General features: G+C 46.9%; 1 protein-coding gene across 4 annotated transcripts in view; it reads left to right on the top strand.

Annotated features, from left to right (window-relative positions):
* The window catches only part of LOC134933423 (matrin-3-like), a 117,356-nt gene extending 99,702 nt beyond the window's left edge, over window positions 1-17,654 (top strand). For all 4 annotated transcript variants that reach the window (XM_063928624.1, XM_063928625.1, XM_063928622.1 and 1 more), the window contains 3 exons: window positions 3,104-3,299; window positions 4,224-4,336; window positions 16,900-17,654. In XM_063928624.1, the coding sequence (XP_063784694.1) occupies window positions 3,104-3,299; window positions 4,224-4,336; window positions 16,900-16,944 (354 nt within the window). In that variant the 3' untranslated portion in view covers window positions 16,945-17,654. The remainder of the gene's footprint in view (window positions 1-3,103; window positions 3,300-4,223; window positions 4,337-16,899) is intronic.
* The last annotated feature ends 4,576 nt before the right edge of the window (window positions 17,655-22,230 follow it).

Genomic DNA, 22,230 nt, shown 5'->3' with positions numbered 1-22,230 from the left:
GAAGAATCTACAAGGGCTGCAGCAGGCTATGTCTAATAGACATCACTGATGCAGCTCCATCACCCCCAGCAGCGCTGTATTCTCCCGCACCGCGGCTGCCGGGTCACTGCAGCGGAGGCACCGGCTTCTTCTCTCCATGTGAGTCACACACACCGCTGTCTCCCGGATCGCGGGGTCGCTGACAAGGGGGAGGTAAGGGTCTTCTGTGCCGCACTTTGCACCACTATCCAACGCGGCCGTAGACGCAGATTACTGTGCTGATCCACTAGCCACCAGGGACATACTTTATGGGCACAGGTCAGGGGGGGACCTTGTACCATTCTCCCCCGAAGCGTGCTTGGGCTGCCAGTCAGCCAGCTTCAAAAACTGATAAGCCTACCGCATGACAGGGTGGACCTCCCTCTGGGGGATCCCAGGGTGGGGGGCCGACTTCTAGGTTTTACCCAGGAATGGTTGAAGACCACTTCGGATACCTGGGTGAGGTAAGTCGTTACACCATACCCTTCAAGTATTGTCCCCCTCATCGATTTTGCTTAACAGATGTGCCTCTGTATCCGGCAAAACGAACACGTTGCACTCTGTGGTACATTCCCTCCTGTCCACAGGAGTGGTGGTACAGTTGCCTCTGACTCAGCAGGGCAAGGGGTTCTCTTCACCGCTGTTTCTAGTCCCGAAACCGAACGGATCCTCACGGCCCATTCTCAATCTGAAGTCCTTGAACAAGCATGTGCGAATTTCCAAGTTCCGTATGGACACGCTGCGCTCTATTCTGGCCATGGAGCCTGTGGACTATATATGGTCTCCCTGGACATACAGGATGCCTACCCACATTCCTATTGTGGTATCATCAGCAGTACCTGCAGTTTGCAGTGGGCTGAACTGGGAGGCAGACTATCTGTCGTCAGGACGTGCACGCTGGAGAATGGAGCCTATATCTGGAGGTGTTTCAACTTCTCGTGGATAAGTAGGGTCTCCCAGATGTGGACCTGATAACATCTCAACACAATCACAAGGTTCCGGTCTTCGGAGCAAGGACAAGGGATCCTCGGAGCATTCGTGGATGCTGTCAATCCCGTGGAACTTTCGGCTGCCGTATGTGTTTCCTCCGGTGTCTCACGCCTGCCCAGAGTAATACGGAAGTTCAAGCAAGAAGGAGGAAACCTACTTTTAGTCGCTCCAGCGTGGCCCAGGCGGCACTGGTTCTCCGATCTACAGGGCCTCTCGTTGGATCATTCCCTTCTACTTCCACAACAACCAGACCTCCTCGTTCAGGGCCCTTGTGTTTACCAGGATTTGGCTCGTCTGGCTTTGACGGCATGACTCTTGAGGCTTCCGTCCTGAGGGCCAAGGGTTTTTCTGAGGCGGTCGTTCAAACTATGTTGAAGGCCCGTAAGCCGGCTTCTGCTCTGATATACCATAGGGTCTGGAATGCTTACTTTACTTGGTGTGCGTCTCACAATCATCATGATGTTTTCAAGTTTAGTACGGCCAAACTATTGGCCTTTTCTACAACAAGGCCTGGACTTAGGCCTGCGTCTGGCCTCCCTCAAGGTTCACATCCCTGCCTTATCGGTTTCTTTTCAGAGAAAGATTGCTACCCTACCTGATGTCCATACCTTCACTCAGGGTGTGTTGCAGATTCAGCCTCCTTATGTGCCACCTGTGGCCCCTTGGGATCTGTCGGTGGTTCTGGAGGCCTATTTTCTTCTGTCTCCTTGCTTCTGTGGATTCTGAGGAACAACTGGCCCAAAATTGTAGTCGCCCACCCAATCATATCCTGCTCATTTGTTTGAGACTCTGCAAACACATACAGACTAGCCCCCACTCCATTTCCGATTGTGCCTCTCCTACATAACCCTGCTTTTCCTCCCAAGTGTGCACAATACATCATTCCTACCGTGGAGGAACATGGGCATACTGTTGCTTAATGATATCTCCGCAAATGCAAATTTTTCCCAATATTCCCACATTTTTTTTTTTTTCAGTTCCTCCAAATTAGACCTTTTCACTCTACTGTGCAGCCAATTATTACCAAATGGCCCCTGACTGCTTTTGAGGCATTCTGCCTTAGACATTCCTCCATTAGAGGCCCGATATCTCTTGTATATACATTACTCACTGACTACCCTACCCCCGCATACCAATCCCTACCATACAAAACGGAAACCCAGCGCTCTGTCACTCCAATCTATATGCAGCCAGTAATATAGGGCTACTCACCCCTATTAGATAAAAAAAAATCACAAAAAAGACTTATATTACAGCGCATATAGATTAGAAATAAAGCATTTATTAACACACAAAAATATATACTTTAGTAATTCATAACCACCGGCCAGTTAGTTTTGATCACTCAATAGTAAATTCATAAAGATGTAAGATATAGATAGATGGAGATAGATAGATAGATATAGATATATAGATATATATGTGTATGTCAATTATGGTCCACCCATCTCACAAATAGGCAACTTGATCCGGTGCCAGCATAAGCAGAGCAGCTGTGTAGATTCCAAAAGATGCGGCACTCGTGATGCAGAAAAGGCGAAAGTGACAAGTCTATCTCAACGTTTCAGTTTAACTGTTTTCAAGAGCGTTCCCCCCGCCTCCCTCCGGCTTCTGATGAAGCTGCTGAATCCGGAGGGAGGCGGGGAAACAAGTCATAAAATCATCTACACACTACACACTATATAATATATATGTATGTATGTATATTATATCACTTTGTGCTTTATTCATTTGTTTTCATCTTTATACCCTGTTTAGGCTTTATTTTATACCTAAAGCATTTTCTTTGTTACGCTTTTTGACACCTGCGATCCAAATGTGTGCTTCTGTAATGGGTGGTCTTCAGGTTGCCGGTGGCTGGGCTCCCGACGATCACCATACCGGCGACTTTTCGCCGGATTACTGACAACTTTTCTCCTTGGGGGTCCACGACCCCCATGGAGGGAGAATAGATAGCGTGGCACCACTGTTCCCACAAGAGGCTCATTTGCGGCCAGCTGTTTGGATTCCGGCTACGTTTTGCTGGTCACTGGGAGCCCGACCGCCAGCAACACATACTACACCCCTCTCTAATATATGCCTGTTTTGCTTCAAGATGGCGCACGACTATCCTGGAGATATTGAGGAATTTGTTACTGTTGATGACTGTGACGATGAAGAGGCAGAGCAAGAAAACAAAGCTGACGCACAACAGGAACCAGAAAGCGCCGACTCTCCTATGACTCCAGAAAATGCGACTGAAACAGAGTGCCCCAAAGATCTTGGGCCTTTTAAACCCAATAATCCTGTTGGTAAGTGTTTTATGTCTGCTCAGTGGACAGTGATAAGCGCAGGAGGTCTCCAGTCTGGCTTGAAGGAAGTGCCATAAGTGTGTACCCGCACACCCCTCAAGCAGCCTCAAACTAATATATACAGTGTGCACTCCCCAAATCTCAGCTAGCTCCTGTGGAAGAGGCAACCTCTTTATAAATCCAGGAAGGCCAATGTGAAACTGCATTATCCAGAGAGCAGCTTCACTTTGATTCAAAAAGGGGCTACCTCTTCCATGGGAGCTGGCTGATATGTGGGGAGGAGACTAGCAGTGACCACCGTGCTCCTCTATGGGGAGGGCTTAGCCTGTATGTAGTTAGTGTATCATAGCATAGAGTTGAACAGAATGTAAACTTGGAGGCTGGTGGTCGAGTGGATTTAATATATTTAACCCTTTTATTGGTTATCGATATCGGAGAATTCCAGGATAGCCATGTATACAATGCATGATCTGTTCACGTTTCGGAGCATATTCGGTTTGTAATTAAGTTATCCAAGCTAAAGTTTACTTGTGGTCTGCACGTGATGGAAGCAGACATTTTGTGAGTTTCAAGCAGATGTATTAAGCCTGGAGAAGTGATAAGTGGAGGGTGATAATGCACCAGCCAGTGGGGTTCCCCCCCCAAGCCTGTGACTTTCCAGTAAAGAGTGGATTGGCTGGTGCTTTCACCTTCCACTTATCACTTTATTACATCTCTAGACTTAATTCATCTGCCCCATGGTCTCTAACCAGTGATGGCATGAACATGGAAGCTTCCGCAATGTTTGGTTAACGCTTTAATGATATCTCATTTGAAGTGGCTGATTCATATATTGCCAAATTTTTGGCTGCAGAAAAAATGCAGTTTTTTCACTTTTTTTTTTCTTTAATTTTTTTCTTTATCACTTCACAATTTTCTTTTCAGGAGTGGACTATGTGGTTCCTGCCTTCTTTTGCACGCTGTGTTCCTTCTACACGTGTGAAGATGTGGCAAAAGTTAAACATTGCAGCAAGTTGTCGCACTATAACAAACTGAAGGTGAGTTAAATAATTTATATAGCGCTCTTCCTCCGCGTATGGACTGAAGGCGCTTAGCAGAAAGTGAAAACATAAAAACAGTTTAGAGTACGGCTGGCCTAATGGTGATCGTTATGCTAAACATTAACCTTGCCTCGTTACAGCACACACGTGTTATATTCTGATTCTCAAAGTTTTGTATATGGGATTGTTTATTGCCTTCTGTAAAAGAATATTGGTTGTTGGCAAAGACTATCAGCAGCTCTATATAAAGGCAATAGCTTCAATCCCGAATCTACCCCAGACACCAGCAAATCAAAGGAACAAATTCTGGCTGAAGGCTCATCTGATCGATCCCCAAGTTGTCCATTTATTCAACAGTACAACAGTAAATTTTGAGGGATAAAGATTTTCTTGCTGTACTTTACGTAGTTGCTGTGCTGCAGCCGGTCAGCTCACAAAACTCTGCCCTCAGTACATTCGTTTTCTCCAATAATCCTCTTTCCTAACATACCCAGGGGCAGATGTATTAAGCCTGGAGAGGTGATAAAGCAGTGATAAGTGCAAGATAACTCGCCAGCCAATCTGCTCCCATATGTATATTGACTGACAGGAGCCGATTGGTGTGTTATCACCGTGCACTTATCACTGCTTTTTCACTTCTCCACGCTTAATACATCTACCCCCCCTCCTCCCCCAATTAGTTTCTCAGCTTTGATCATTTCATGCCACAATATCTTGGTAGCTCAGTTTAGTGGCAAGTGCTGGTTAATGTTGGAGGTACTGAATATAGCGCTGGGATGGGGGTCTTGGGGCAGACAACCTCTATAATAGTCTTAAAACCCTTTTATAATACATTCTCCTTTGTGAAGCCTGTATAGATTTACAGTGTCTTCACAATGTATCTGAGCACACTGTATATTTATAAATGTGAGCACACTATTTATAAATGTGAGCACAGGATTGGGAAACAACATGTATTCCTATTCAGGTGCTGCTGGTAATGTGGGTAGTCCGTCCCCAAATCAAAGATAACACAAATACAATGAAACTGCGCTTTTGTGGAAGGAATCCTTTTTTTTTTTTTTTTTTTTCTGACGTCCTAGTGGATGCTGGGGACTCCGTAAGGACCATGGGGAATAGACGGGCTCCGCATGAGACTGGGAACTCTAAAAGAAAGATTAGGTACTAACTGGTGTGCACTGGCTCCTCCCTCTATGCCCCTCCTCCAGACCTCAGTTAGAATCTGTGCCCGGCCAGAGCTGGGTGCTCCTAGTGGGCTCTCCTGAGCCTGCTAGTTAAAGTATTTGTTAGGTTTTTTTATTTTCAGTGAGCTTCTGCTGGCAACAGACTCACTGCTACGTGGGACTGAGGGGAGAGAAGCAAACGTACCTGTTCACAGCTAGGTTGCGCTTCTAAAGCTACTGGACACCATTAGCTCCAGAGGGTTCGAACACAGGCAGCTGTCCTCGATTGTCCGTTCCCGGAGCCGTGCCGCCGTCCCCCTCGCAGAGCCAGAAGATCAGAAGCTGGAAGACGGTCAAATCGGCAGCTGAAGACTCCTGCCTTCATTTAAGGTAGCGCACAGCACCGCAGATGTGCGCCATTGCTCCCACTGCACACCACACACTCCAGTCACTGTAGGGTGCAGGGCGCTGGGGGGCGCCCTGGGCAGCAATTGAAGTACCTTTTGGCATAAACTACATATATACAGTCAGGCACTGTATATATGTAAAATCCCCCGCCATTTTTTTTCTTACACAGAAGCGGGACAGAAGCCTGCCGCTGAGGGGGCGGGGCCTTCTTCCTCAGCACACCAGCGCCATTTTCTCTTCACAGCTCCGCTGGAAAGAAGCTTCCCAGGCTCTCCCCTGCAGTATCCAAATACAAAGGGTGAAAAGAGGGGGGGGGGGGGGGGGGGGCACAAATTTAGGCGCAAATTTGTATATACAGCAGCTACTGGGTAAACACTGAGTTGTAGTGTAATCCCTGGGTTATATAGCGCTGGGGTGTGTGCTGGCATACTCTGTCTCTCCAAAGGGCCTTGTGGGGGAACGGTCTTCAAACCGAGCATCCCCTGTGTGTGTGGTGTCGGTATGCGTGTGTCGACATGTCTGAGGTAAAAGGCTCCCCCAAGGAGGAGATGGAGCAAATATGTGTGAGAGGGTGTCTCCGTCGACAACGCTGACACCAGTTTGGATATGTGTAAGTGCTGAGGTGAATTTATTGCACAAAAGATTAGAGAACAGACAGGAAATCTACCCATGTCTGTCCCTATGTCAGAGACCTTCAGAGTCTCACAATGCTCACTATCCAAAATAATAAACACTGATATCGACAGAGTTTAACTCCAGTGTCGACTACGATAATGCAAAGTTACAGCCAAAATGGCTGTAAGGTGTTCAATATGATTATTGTAATAAGATGATTTGCATATCACTGACTCATTTGTCCCTGACACAAGGGTACACATGTTAAGGGGAAGAAAACTGAGGTAAATTTCCCTCCTCTCATGAGGAAAAAGCGGGAATCTCCAGACAAGAAACTGCAGCTTCCCACAAGGAATTCTCAGGCAGTATCCTTTCCCCACTAGGGCCAGGATGTGATGGGAATCTTCCCCTAGGGTGTCCTGTTTTGCACAGACGGTAGCACTAGCTATTCTCAGGGATCCTGCAGATAGCGTGCACATTCTAGTACACTACTCAGACCGGCGATTGTGTCGGCATGGGTTTATAGCGCTGTGGCAGCGTGGACAGGCACCTTATCAGCAGAGATTGAGACCCTAGTATGTATGTGTGTGTGTGTGTGTGTGTGTGTGTGTGTATATATATATATATTTTCTCTGACGTCCTAGTGGATGCTGGGAACTCCGTAAGGACCATGGGGAATAGCGGGCTCCGAAGGAGGCTGGGCACTCTAGAAAAGATTTATGACTACCTGGTGTGCACTGGCTCCTCCCACTATGACCCTCCTCCAAGCCTCAGTTAGATTTTGTGCCCGGCCGAGGTTGGATGCACACTAGGGGCTCTCCTGAGCCCTTAGAAAGAAAGTATAGATTTAGGTTTTTTATTTTCAGTGAGACCTGCTGGCAACAGGCTCACTGCAGCGAGGGACTAAGGGGAGAAGAAGCGAACTCGCCTGCTTGCAGCCGGATTGGGCTTCTTGGGCTACTGGACACCATTAGCTCCAGAGGGATCGACCGCAGGCCCAGTCCTTGGTGTTCGGTCCCGGAGCCGCGCCGCCGTCCCCCTTACAGAGCCAGAAGCAAGAAGAGGTCCGGAAAAACGGCGGCAGAAGACATCAGTCTTCACCAAGGTAGCGCACAGCACTGCAGCTGTGCGCCATTGCTCCTCATAACCACTTCATACTCCGGTCACTGAGGGTGCAGGGCGCTGGGGGGGGGGCGCCCTGAGAAGCAATAATAACACCTTGGCTGGCAAAAATTCCACAATATATAGTCCCAGAGGCTATATATGTGGAAAATACCCCTGCCAGAATATGGAAAAAAGCTGGAGAATAGTCCGCGGAAAAGGGGCGGAGCTATCTCTCACAGCACCCTGGCGCCATTTCTCCTTCACAGATCCGCTGGAAGGAAGCTCCCTGGCTCTCCCCTGCAGTCTACACTACAGAACAGGGTAAAAACAGAGAGGGGGGGGGCACTCAATTTAGGCGCAGTATATAATATATAGAAAAAGCAGCTATAGGGGACATAACTCAGTTAGTCCCTGCATTATATAGCGCTCTGGTGTGTGCTGGCATACTCTCACTCTGTCCCCCAAAGGGCTCTTGTGGGTCCTGTCCTCATTCGGAGCATTCCTTGTGTGTGCGGTGTGTCGGTACGGCTGTGTCGACATGTTTGAGGATAATGATGTGGAGGCGGAGCAGATGCCTTTAGAAGGGATGTCACCCCCTGCGGGGCAGACACCTGAGTGGATGAGCTTATGGAAAGTAATGAGTGCACGTATAGACTCCTTACATAAGAAAATTGATGACATGCCAAATGTGGGACAGCCGACTTCTCAGCTCGTGCCTGCCCAGGCGTCGCATGGGTCGTCAGGGGCTCTAAAACGCCCGCTACCGCAAGCAGACCCAGATGTCGACACTGATACTGACACCAGTGTCGACGACTGAGTCTAACCTGATGCCTACTAAGGCCATTCACTGCATGATTGAGGCAATGAAAGAGGTGTTACACATTTCTGATATAACTTCAGGTACCACAACCCCAGGGTGGATAAAGCGCTCACACGTTTGTCTAAAAGGGTGGCACTACCGTTTCCGGATACGGCCGCCCTCAAGGAACCTGCTGATAGAAAGCAGGAGGCGATCCTGAAGTCTGTATATACACACTCAGGCATTATACTTAGGCCAGCTATTGCGTCCGCTTGGATGTGCAGTGCTGCCGCTGCGTGGTCAGAAACTGTCAAAATATTGACACATTAGACAGAGACACGATCCTGTTAACCATAGACCATATAAAAGACTCAGTCTTATATATGAGAGATGCACAGAGGGAAATCTGCCGACTGGCATCTAAAGTGCATTGTCCATTTCTGCTAGGAGAGGCTTATGGACTCGCCAGTGGACAGATGCAGATTCTAAAAAGCACATGGAAGTGTTGCCATATAAGGGTGAGGAATTATTTGGGGATGGTCTCTCGGACCTAGTTTCCACAGCAACGTCTGGGAAGTCAGCATTTTTACCCCATGTCCCCTCACAGCCTAAGAAGGCGCCGTTTTATCAGGTTCAGTCCTTTCGGACCCAGAGAAACAGGCGTGGAAAAGGCGGGTCCTTTCTGTCCAGAGGCAGAGGTAGGGGAAAAAGGCTGCAACAAACAGCAGGTTCCCAGGAGCAAAAGTCCTCCCCCGCTTCTTCTTCCAAGTCCACCGCATGACGGTGGGGCTCCACAGGCGGAGCCAGGTACGGTGGGGGGTCGCCTCAAGAATTTCAGCGATCAGTGGGCTCGCTCACAGGTGGATCCCTGGATCCTGCAAATAGTATCTCGGGTACAAACTGGAATTCGAGGCGTCCCCACCCCACCGGTTCCTAAAATCTGCCTTGCCGATTGCTCCCTCAGACAGGGAGGCGGTGCTAGCGGCAATTCGCAAGCTGTATTCCCAGCAGGTGATAATCAAGGTACCCCTACTTCAACAAGGCCGGGGTTATTATTCCACACTATTTGTGGTACCGAAACCGGACGGTTCGGTGAGACCCATTTTAAATTTAAAATCCTTGAACACGTACATAAAAAAAATTCAAGTTCAAGATGGAATCGCTCAGGGCGGTTATTGCAAGCCTGGACGAGGGGGATTACATGGTATCCCTGGACATCAAGGATGCTTACTTGCATGTCCCCATTTACCATCCTCACCAGGAGTACCTCAGATTTGTGGTACAGGATTGCCATTACCAATTCCAGACGCTGCCGTTTGGCCTGTCCACGGCACCGAGGGTATTTACCAAGGTTATGGCGGAAATGATGATACTCCTTCGAAAAAAGGGAGTTTTAATTATCCCGTACTTGGACGATCTCCTAATAAAAGCGAGGTCCAAGAAACAGTTGTTGGTGGGAGTAGCACTATCTCAGGAGGTGCTGCACCAGCACGGCTGGATTCTGAATATCCCAAAGTCACAGCTGGTTCCGACGACACGGCTACTGTTCCTGGGTATGATTCTGGATACAGTCCAGAAGAAAGTTTCTCCCGGAGGAGAAAGCCAGGGAGTTGTCATCTCTAGTCAGAGACCTCCTGAAACCAAAACGGGTATCAGTGCATCGCTGCACACGGGTCCTGGGAAAGATGGTGGCTTCTTACGAAGCAATTCCCTTCGGCAGGTTCCATGCCAGAATCTTTCAGTGGGACCTGGTGGACCAGTGGTCCGGATCGCATCTTCAGATGCATCGCTTAATAACCCTGTCTCCAAGAACCAGGGTGTCTCTACTGTGGTGGCTGCAGAGTGCCCATCTTCTAGAGGGCCGCAGGTTCGGCATACAAGACTGGGTCCTGGTGACCATGGATGCCAGCCTTCGAGGCTGGGGGGCAGTCATACAGGGAAGAAACTTCCAAGGACTATGGTCGAGTCAGGAGACTTCCCTTCACATAAATATTCTGGAACTAAGGGCCATCTACAATGCCCTAAGTCAAGCAAGATCCCTGCTCCTACACCAGCCGGTGCTGATCCAGTCAGACAACATCACGGCAGTCGCCCATGTAAATCGACAGGGCGGCACAAGAAGCAGGATGGCGATGGCAGAAGCCACAAGAATTCTCCGATGGGCGGAGAATCATGTACTAGCACTGTCAGCAGTGTTCATTCCGGGAGTGGACAACTGGTAAAGCAGACTTCCTCAGCAGACACGACCTCCACCCGGGAGAGTGGGGACTTCACCCAGAAGTCTTCCAGATGCTGGTAAACTGTTGGGAAAAACCACAGGTGGACATGATGGCGTCCCGTCTCAACAAAGTTAAAAAGATATTGCGCCAGGTCAAGGGACCCTCAGGCGATGGCTGTGGACGCTCTAGTGACACCGTGGGTGTACCAGTCGGTTTGTGTTCCCTCCTCTGCCTCTCATTCCAAAGGTATTGAGAATAATAAGAAAGAGAGGAGTAAACACCATTCTCGTGGTTCCGGATTGGCCAAGACGAGCGTGGTACCCGGAACTTCAAGAGATGCTTTCAGAGGACCCGTGGCCTCTACCGCTCAGACAGGACCTGTTACAGCAGGGGCCCTGTCTGTTCCAAGACTTACCGCGGCTGCGTTTGACGGCATGGCGGTTGAACACCGGATCCTAAAGGAAAGGGGTATTCCGGAAGAAGTCATTCCTACGCTTAAGGCCAGGAAAGATGTTACGGCAACGCATTATCACCGCATATGGCGGAAATATGTTGCATGGTGCGAGGCCAATAAGGCCCCAACAGAGGAATTTCAACTAGGTCGATTTCTGCATTTCCTGCAAGCAGGAGTGGATATGGGCCTAAAACTAGGCTCCATTAAAGTACAGATCTCGGCTCTGTCGATTTTCTTTCAAAAAGAACTAGCTTCAGTACCTGAAGTTCAGACATTTGTGAAAGGAGTGCTGCATATTCAGCCCCCATTTGTGGCACCTTGGGATCTCAACGTGATGTTGAGTTTCTTAAAATCACATTGGTTTGAGCCACTAAAAACCGTGGATCTGAAATATCTCACGTGGAAAGTGGTCATGTTATTAGCCTTGGCTTCAGCCAGGCGAGTGTCAGAATTGGCGGCTTTATCATGTAAAAGCCCTTATCTGATTTTCCATATGGATAGGGCAGAGTTGAGGACTCGTCCCCAATTTCTCCCTAAGGTGGTGTCAGCGTTTCACCTGAACCAGCCTATTGTGGTGCCGGCGGCTACTAGTGAATTGGAGGACTCCAAGTTGCTAGACGTTGTCAGGGCCCTGAAAATATGTTTCCAGGACGGCTGGAGTCAGAAAATCTGACTCGCTGTTCATCCTGTATGCACCCAACAAGCTGGGTGCTCCTGCTTCTAAGCAGTCTATTGCTCGCTGGATTTGTAGTACAATTCAGCTTGCACATTCTGTGGCAGGCATACCACAGCCAAAATCTGTAAATGCCCATTCCACAATGAAGGTGGGCTCATCTTGGGCGGCTGCCTGAGGGGTCTCGGCTTTACAACTTTGCCGAGCAGCTACTTGGTCAGGGGCAAACACGTTTGCAAAATTCTACAAATTTGATACCCTGGCTGAGGAGGACCTGGAGTTCTCTCATTCGGTGCTACAGAGTCATCCGCACTCTCCCGCCTGTTTGGGAGCTTTGGTATAATCCCCATGGTCCTTACGGAGTTCCCAGCATCCACTAGGACGTCCGAAAATAAGAATTTACTCACCGGTAATTCTATTTCTTGTAGTCCGTAGTGGATGCTGGGCGCCCATCCCAAGTGCGGATTGTCTGCAATACTTGTAAATAGTTATTGTTAACTAAAGGGTTATTGTTGAGCCATCTGTTGAGAGGCTCAGTTGTTTTTCATACTGTCAAACTGGATATAGTATCACAAGTTGTACGGTGTGATTGGTGTGGCTGGTAAGAGTCTTACCCGGGATTCTAAATCCTTCCTTATTATGTCAGCTCGTCCGGGCAAAGTGTCCTAACTGAGGCTTGGAGGAGGGTCATAGTGGGAGGAGCCAGTGCACACCAGGTAGTCATTAATCTTTTCTAGAGTGCCCAGCCTCCTTCGGAGCCCGCTATTCCCCATGGTCCTTACGGAGTTCCCAGCATCCACTACGGACTACGAGAAATAGAATTACCGGTGAGTAAATTCTTAGATATATATATATATATTTATCTATCTATCTATCTATCAATCATGCCAAAAGAGACATGAGTATACTGGGTCCTAGAGTCAAAGCTATGTCTATTTCTGCTTGACGTGTCCTGTAGAATATGCAATGGACAGATGATGCCGACTTAAGAGGCATATGGAAGGCTGAGGATTGTGTGGAGAAGGGTTCTCGGACCTGGTCTCCACAGCTTTAGCTGGCAAATTCTGATATTTTGCCTTATTTTCCTGCACAGCCTAGGAAAGCACAACATTATCAAATGCAGCATTTCAAATAAAGAAACAAAGTCCGAGGTGCGTCCTTTCTTGCCAGAGGCGGCGGCAGAGGAAAGAAGCTGCACAACACGGCTAGTTCCCAGGAACAGAAGTCCTCCCCGGCCTCTACAAAAATCCACCGCATGTCGCTGGGGCTCCACAGGTGGAGCTAGGCCCGGTGGGGGCACGCCTTTGTAAGTTCAGCCACAAGTGGGTTCACTCCCTGTTAGATCCCTGGGCAATAGATTTTGTGTCTCAGGGATATAAGCTGGACTTGGAGAAGATGCCCCCTCACCGACGGCCCTGCGGGCTTCCCCCCCCACAAGAGGGAACCAGTGTTAACTGCAATTCACAAATTGTATCTTCAACAGGTGGTGGTCAAGGTTCCCCTCCAACAAGGAGGGGGTTATTATTCGACCATGTTGTAGTCCCATAACCAGACTGTTCGGTTGGACCCATATTGAATTTAAAATCCCTAAACATATACTTGAAAAGGTTCAAGTTGGAATCGCTAAGAGCGGTTATTGCAAGCCTAAAAGGTGACTCGGGACATAAAGGATGCATACCTTCATGTCCCCATTTATCCACCTCATCAGGCGTACCTCAGAATTACGGTACGGGATTGTTACCAATTTCAGAATTGCCGTTTGGTCTCTCCACGGCCTTGAGAATGTTCACCAAGGTAATGGCGGAAATGATGGTGCTCCTGCGGAAGCAAGGTGTCACTATTATCACGTACTTGGACGATCTCATAAAAGCGAGATCAAGAGAGCAGTTGCTGAACAGCGTATCACTTTCTCTGGAAGTGTAACGGCAACATGGCTGGATTCTATATATTCCAAAGTCGCAGTTGGTTCTTACAACTCATCTGCCTCTCCTAGGCATGATCCTAGATACAGACCAGATGGAGAGAGCTCAGGAGCTTGGGACACTGGTCAGGAATCTATTAAAACCAAAACAGGGGTCAGTGCATCACTGCACTCGAGTCCTGGGAAGGAGGGTGGCATTATACGAGGCCATTCCCTTCGGCATGCTCCATACGAGGACCTTCCAATGGGACTCACTGGACAAGTGGTCCGGATCACATCTTCGGATGCATCGGTTAATCACCCTATCCCCCAGAGCCAGGGTATCTCTCCTGTGGTGGCTGCAGAGTGCTCACCTTCTCGAAGGTCGCAGATTTGTCATTCAGGACTGGGTCCTGGTAACCATGGATGCAAGCCTCCGAGGGTGGGGGGCAGTCACACAGGGAAGAAATTTCCAAGGGCTGTGGTCAAGTCAGGTGACTTGCCTTCATATCAACTAAGGGCCATATAAAACGCCCTAAGTCAAGCTGAGCCCCTGCTTAGAGACCAACCAGTGCTGATTCAATCAGACAACATCACGGCGGTCGCCCAAGTAAACCGCCAGGGCGGCACAAGAAGCAGGGTGGCAATGGCGGAAGCCACAAAGATTCTTCGTTGGGCGGAGAATCACGTGCAAGCACTGTCAGCAGTGTTCATTCCGGGAGTGGACAACTGGGAAGCAGACTTCCTCAGCAGACACGACCTCCACCCGGGAGAGTGGGGACTTCATCAAGAAGTCTTCACACAGATTGCAAATCGATGAACTGCCACAGGTGGACATGATGGCGTCCCACCTCAACAAAAAGCTAAAAAGATATTGCGCCAGGTCAAGGGACCCTCAGGCGATAGCTGTGGATGCGCTAGTGACACCGTGGGTGTTCTAGTCGGTCTGTTTCCTCATTTTCCTCTCATACCCAAGGTACTGAGAATAGTAAGAAAAAGAGGAGTGAGAACAATACTCATCGTTCTGGATTGGCCAAGGAGGACTTGGTACCCAGAACTACAAGAAATGATCAGAGGACCCATGGCCTCTGCCTCTCAGACAGGACCTGTTGCAACAGGGGCCCTGTCTGTTCCAAGACTTACCGCGGCTGCGTTTGACGTCATGGCGGTTGAACGCCGGATCCTAGCAGAAAAGGGCATTCTGGAGGAAGTTATTCCCACACTGATAAAGGCTAGGAAGGATGTGACCGCAAAACATTATCACCGTATATGGCGAAAAATGTTGCTAGGTGTGAGGCCAGGAAGGCCCCTACAGAGGAATTCCAGCTGGGTCGATTCCTGCACTTCCTACAGTCAGGTGTGACTATGGGCCTAAAATTAGGATCTATAAAGGTCCAGATTTCGGCCCTATCCATTTTCTTCCAAAAAGAACTGGCTTCACTACCTGAGGTTCAGACGTTTGTTAAGGGAGTGCTGCATATTCAGCCCCCTTTTGTGGCACCTTGGGATCTTAATGTGGTGTTTGATTTCCTAAAATCCCACTGGTTTGAGCCACTTAAGACTGTGGAGCTAAAGAAGTAGTCATGCTGTTGGCCTTAGCTTCGGCTAGGCGGGTGTCAGAATTGGCGGCTTTGTCATGTAAAAGCCCCTATCTGGTTTTCCATATGGACAGGGCAGAATTGCGGACTCGTCCGCAATTTCTGCCAAAGGTGGTGTCCTTTCATTTGAACCAACCTATTGTGGTGCCTGCGGCTACGCGGGACTTGGAGGACTCCAAGTTGCTGGACGTAGTCCGGGCTTTGAAGATTTATGTAAACAGAACGGCTGGAGTCAGGAAGACTGACTCGCTGTTTATCCTGTATGCACCCAATAAGTTGGGTGCTCCTGCCTCAAAGCAAACTATTGCTCGCTGGATCTGTAACACGATTCAGCAGGCTCATTCTGTGACTGGGTTGCCACATCCTAAATCTGTAAAAGCCCATTCCACAAGGAAGGTGGGCTCTTCTTGGGCGGCTGCCCGAGGGGTCTCGGCTTTACAGCTTTGCCGAGCTGCTACTTGGTCGGGTTCAAACACCTTTGCTAAGTTCTACAAGTTTGATACCCTGGCTGAGGAGGACCTTGTGTTTGCCCATTCGGTGCTGCAGAGTCATCCGCACTCTCCCGCCTGTTTGAGAGCTTTGGTATAATCCCCATGGTCCTTACGGAGTCTCCAACATCCTCTAGGACGTTAGAGAAAATAAGAATTTACTCACCGGTAATTCTATTTCTCGTAGTCCGTAGTGGATGCTGGGCGCCCGTCCCAAGTGCGGACTTTCTGCAATATGTGTATATAGTTATTGCTTAATAAAGGGTTATTGTTATGAGCCATCTGAGTGAGGCTCTGTTGTTTTTTCATACTGTTAACTGGGTTAATTTATCACAAGTTGTACAGTGTGGCTTGTATGAGTCTTACCCTGGATTCCAAAATCCTTTCCTTGTACGGTCAGCTCTTCCGGGCACAGTTTCCCTAACTGAGGTCTGGAGGAGGGGCATAGAGGGAGGAGCCAGTGCACACCACATAGTACCTAATCTTTCTTTTAGAGTGCCCAGTCTCCTGCAGAGCCCGTCTATTCCCCATGGTCCTTACGGAGTCCCCAGCATCCACTACGGACTACGAGAAATAGAATTTTTAAGTAACTATCGGTAAATCCTTTTCTCGTAGTCCATAGGGGATATTGGGCACCCGCCTCAGAGTGGTGACTTTTCTGCAGGTTATCTGTTCGTTGTGGCCTTTTCAGCTTTTGCTGTGTTTGTTGCCAGCCATTGTTTGTTGGTTTGCTGGTATATTCATCACACCACTCATTTTTCTTAACTTCCTTCTCTCGAGTATGTCCTTTCTCCTTCGGGCACTTTTTTTTTTTTTTTTTTATATACACTTACTACTGCCTATGGGAGGGGGCATAGAGGGGAGGAGCCAGCACACCCACTTGAATAAATTTAAACTACACTGGCTCCTTTTGACCCAGTCTATACCCCATCATACTAATGTGTCCCCAATATCCCTTATGGACTACGAGAAAAGGTTTTACCAGTAGGTAGTTTAAAATCCTATTTTTTAATCTCTTCCATCTGGTGATTAATTCTCAATTCTTTCAACAAAAGTGCCGTTTCATTGTTTGTATTTAGATAAGTGTTGGGGTGGTTTTTTTTTTTTTTAATTGACTGCCCATTATTTCTGCTCCACAGAAAGCGATGAAAGAGACGTCAAAGGTTCCAGAGAAGAAAAACTAACCCGTCAAAGGATGTTTTTGTTTTATCTTTTTATTTTGCAGCATACGAGATTACTAAAGGTTACTGTTTTGTTGCAGTTAAAGTGTAAAGTGTGTTTTATTCTTTATTATGAAAAGACCAATAGAACAGTTTTAATGTTTTCAAATTCTACAAGTTCCTCATTTGTCACATGAAAGCCAAGGTCTGATTCTCAAACATACCAATCTGTGATCAGCTTTTGTTTCTGCTTCAAGTCGTCCCCTGCCCAAACACTTCTTCCCCACTTTGGAACCTGAAGTAAATCTGTTTACACCATGGTTTTGGCCATTTTGGTGCTTTACCAATGTTCCACTGAAGTCAAAGACCTCACTGAAGTATGGACTGTACTCCTGAGGCCCTAATCGTAGTGATTATCTAGATGGCGTTTCCAGAAATAATGGTTCTGCTCATGGAGTATAAGCTGCTCCCTGCAACAAGCGTTTTATAGAGCAGAAAATGCTAACTTGAGGTGAGAAATGGAGAGCAGACCTTTTTGACAATCTTGTTACCCTATGGCCAAATGATCAGATTCCTCTAAGCAGTGTTGCTGGTAGTGGAACCCTAGTAAACAAGTGTTTTCCTCTTCTGTGATCATGCCATGGGGTTCCCAGGAAATTCTGCAGAAATGTGCTTATTCTTTATGTACTTAGAGCAGTTCCTAAATAAATCCTTTTGTTTCTTGAAAACCAAAACCCATCTCTTTATTGGCTCTATATATTTATAGATTATTAATTTCTGTTGCCTTTACAAGTCTGTCTTCATAATGTTTGGTATTAAAAATTTCGGGCAAAAACACAATCTGTGAAAAGTCAAAGGTCTGTTCTTGCAGCTGCGTTCAGGGATGAAATTGATGATTATCTGGGATTTGGGTCTGTCTGCTTAAGGCAGGTGGAACAAAAATACCCATCAGTTCCGGCTGCGGGGATAATTGGAAAGCCCCAGGGCGGTTAATTAGCCATAGTACATTATTGTGACTGTATATACCCCTGAGTGTTTCTCTTGGATTAATGTTGGGATACTTGTATATTCTTTGTCTTATCCCAATGATTGTACATCTCTAAGATACCAGATGTGAACATGGGCATTGCCATAAGTAATATTTTTGCAACCTGCCTTGTGCCATTTGCTTACAGGGATAAAGGAACATGTGGCACTACAAATCCCAGTGTGCCCTGCCAGTTTTGCTGTTAGGGTGTTCTGGGATGTCATTCTGCAGCAGCTGTGTACCAGAAGCTGGGTATTCCCGTATCTAAACCTAACCCCCCCCCCCCCCCCCCCCCATTTCTTTGCCCATTTTTAAAGGTAAAGAGCAGAGCATAGGTTGAACAGTGCAACTCAACTATTGGGGGGTGAAGATAGAATTTTGGCACTTACTGATATCCTTTCTCAGATTCCATAGGGTACACTGGAGTTACTCTGGGGTATAGATGTGTGATTAGTGGAGCCTGGCACTTTAAATTTCTTTAGAATTTAAGTTGGCTCTTCCTCCTCTACAGAACCCAAGAGCTTTGGTGCCGCACTTTTAAAAAACCAGGTGCATATAATGGCGGAATGACCATTCACTTTTGTAGTTGGTATATTTTAGTTACTATAATTTAAAGTCCAAATTGCAATATAAAGAACATGTATGCAATAAAACAAATTCTTGCATAGTAGCCACTTGTAACTTTCTTACATAGGCAACGTTAGTATCCAATAATTCCTTTTGAATTGTAGCGCCTCTGTTTAATGTATCCATAAACAGTATTGCTTATAGAAATGTGCTCCTAATATTAAAGAATGCCAGCCTCAAGTGTCCCACTAAAATACACTGTCGTCATGGTCTTTTGCTAAATATCATTAAGGGAGCTTACCGGTGGCTTGCTTCCGGCTATGCAGTGCCGCTCCTCGCTGCTTTTTTGGTAGCGGCAATGCCATTTGTGGCTCTAATCGGCGTAGTGCTGTCCCACCACAAAAGAATGCTCTCTGCAGCTATGTGTCTCCCGCTTGTAGCTGCGCACTGTGTAATTGCATCTTACCAGCTGGCAGAAATGTTTGGCAGTACTGTATATTACAGCGCTTTATGGTCAATCGCCTCCTGGCTCCAAAGATGTAAATGTTATGGATTCAAGGAAAAGGGGGAAGGGTAGATATCCTCTGCACTGGACTCGTATCAAATTAATGATATTTATCATGAACTAGTGATTCCCCAATTTTATTATCATAGATCAATTCATATTAATATATGGGGGTGCCGCCATAGACCATAAAACTGGAAGAGAAATACTAGAGAGAAAAGGGTTGTCTCTTTGTTGGCGCACTTTTAGGAAGAGAGTGAGTATATTTAAAATTTAACTTTTAATTTCGTTTAATTAAAATACCTGAGCTTGTGAAATCATGAGACAACAATCACAAACAATACATACACGAAAATAAAAATGATAACAAGTCCTCCTATGTGTCTTGGTTGTATTTATACAATTTGTGGTTCCTATGTGTGCAGCAATAACTCAGACCTTGCTGCAAATTAGTGACTGCTCAATCTGACCCTTATTTATTGGGGTACCTTTATTCAAATTATGTCCAGCAGTCTCTAAATTTGCAGTCAAGATTTTATTCTGTATTCATAATTGTGCATATACATGTGGGACCAACTTGTGTCAATTCTACACATAGTGACAAACCATTGTTACAACACACACTTCAGTGATTATAGTTCATTTGTAGCTCTGTCATATGGCTATTCTGTCGCTGTCTGGAGAATTTCAGCAACCCGTGGTTATTGTAATGCAAACCTAAGAAATTGCAACAGTTAACGCTGGAGTTGCAGATTATCTTTCTGCCTCTGTGAATGGTCATATACACATTTCTGTGTCTATTAGTTATATTGAGTGATCTGCAGAGGGCATTTCTTTGTGTCAGAGATACAGCTCCACCATAAAAACCCTTATCCAATAAATGTGATGTCTGCTGTGTGTCTATTTATGCAAGATTTTTCCATCCAGTGTATTGTGCCAGTTTAATTTTTCAGGATGGTTAATTTGTATCTCTCACACACAGCTGCTCTGTGGCTGTTTCAAAAGTTGCAACAAACCATGGCTTTTATAATTTGGTACTGAACATTGCAACAGTTGCCACTGAGACTGCAGGTCTCTATTCTCTATTAAAGCGTCATTGGTGAACCACTATGTCCGTTTATTGTATATAGCAGGGCTGGCCAAACCGGTCCTCGATCTACCAACAGTTCATGTTTTCCAGGCCTCCTGGAGATCTGTAGAATTGTCAGTTAGGAATGAATGCATCACATATTAATTAGTAATGACTACACCTGTGCACCAGCTAGGTGGTCTGGAAAATGTGAACCGTTGGTAGATCTCGAGGACCGGTTTGGCCAGCCCTGGTATATAGTATCCTGCAGAAAGTAATCACGTCTAAAAGATACAATTCTACCAAATGAGCTCTTGCTGTTAATCGGTTTTTGATAGATATGGCAGAAACTATTTATCAGGATAGATATGGCAGAAAGTGGTACATTGATAGCTACATTGATTCCACAACCCCTGGAGTGGTATATCAATTTACTTGCCCATGTAATATGATATACATTGGGAAAACAATAAGACCATTGAAGGTTAGATTACTTGAACATATTGGCAGTATCAGGAATGCCAGACGGGGGACCTCACGTTGAGGGGGACCTCACGTTGAGGGGGACCTCACGTTGAGGGGGACCTCACGTTGAGGGGGACCTCACGTTGAGGGGGACCTCACGTTGAGGGGGACCTCACGTTGAGGGGGACCTCACGTTGAGGGGGACCTCACGTTGAGGGGGACCTCACGTTGAGGGGGACCTCACGTTGAGGGGGACCTCACGTTGAGGGGGACCTCACGTTGAGGGGGACCTCACGTTGAGGGGGACCTCACGTTGAGGGGGACCTCACGTTGAGGGGGACCTCACGTTGAGGGGGACCTCACGTTGAGGGGGACCTCACGTTGAGGGGGACCTCACGTTGAGGGGGACCTCACCAGGTTTGAGACCAAGATGATATTCTTGATGGGAAGTCAACATCCCAAAGGGCTGAACGAAAGTAAGTTACTTACCTTTCCTGTGATCATAGAAGTAAATTTGCTGCTTAATGTAGATTCCATCTTCAAAGCTATAATTTTGCTGTGTGGTCAATGATCTGTTATGTTGGTACCATTTAGTGAAAGCATTTTATACAAAAGTACCATTACCACCCAAAACATCTGTGGTCATAACTACAAGAGTTTCCAGACATTTAGCAACATTTGGACAAATGTTGCTGACTACGAGGTGTTTACCCCGGGGTCTCATAAAATCAGGGTACCGTTACATCTTAGTATCACTGTTTGTCTCTAAGTAGGTGGGACAGATCAATTCTGGTCCCCGTATAGGAGGAACACATTTATGACTCCAGATTCTGGATATTTTTGACACCAATATTATGGACTGAAGGAATAAGAATTACTCAGGACGACAGGCATAATCTCTGGAGCTTGATCATCTTATTACAATAATACATGGGTGTGCACTGATGATCAAACTTGGGAACTTACTTTTGGAGGTAATACCATGCATTAAATTAGGGACGAGTACAGTATTAAGATAAAGCATGGTTAGGCTGTCATCATACACATCCCACACATACATATACAGTTTTCTTTTTCATTCACTAGGGGTCACTGGAGTACTCTTGGGATATGGATGGCTTTAGCAAGAACAGGGCACTGAATTTAAATTTAGAACACTCCACCCCTCCATATCCCCGAGTACCTCAGTGGTTTTTCTGTGCTCACAGCACTAACAAGGCTTGTGTGGAGCACCCACACTTAGTTGAATATTTTATTAATTTTTCATTTTTACTTTTACATTTCTGCACTTGGCACATCCCTTCCCAGTTTCTGTAAAAACATGGGTCTGGGATAGTGCCGCTGCCCAGAGGCAGCGCATGGCGTGTCGGTCCTCACAAAGAGCACCCTCACAGCCACACGCAGCTCATACCTGCAGGAAAGGCTGGACGGAGCTTACAGAATAAGCGCCGTCATAGCCCTCACTACATGCGGCACGACGAGCAAGGTATGGTGGGGTGTCAGGGCGGTTAGCTCACGCTGCCGAGCAAGAAAAGTGGCTGTGCTGTGTGTCAGCAGCTATATAAAATAGAGAGCACAACGTATAAAATGTAAAGAATTTATTCTCAATCAATATAGTTATAAAACATGTAGGTTACTAATACACCTATATCTGTCTCAGGTGATATAAAGGTTCAG

This window comes from Pseudophryne corroboree, chromosome 6, assembly GCF_028390025.1.
Source record: "Pseudophryne corroboree isolate aPseCor3 chromosome 6, aPseCor3.hap2, whole genome shotgun sequence".
Taxonomy (NCBI): Eukaryota; Metazoa; Chordata; class Amphibia; order Anura; family Myobatrachidae; genus Pseudophryne; species Pseudophryne corroboree.
This window is presented reverse-complemented; position numbering and strand designations above follow the sequence as displayed.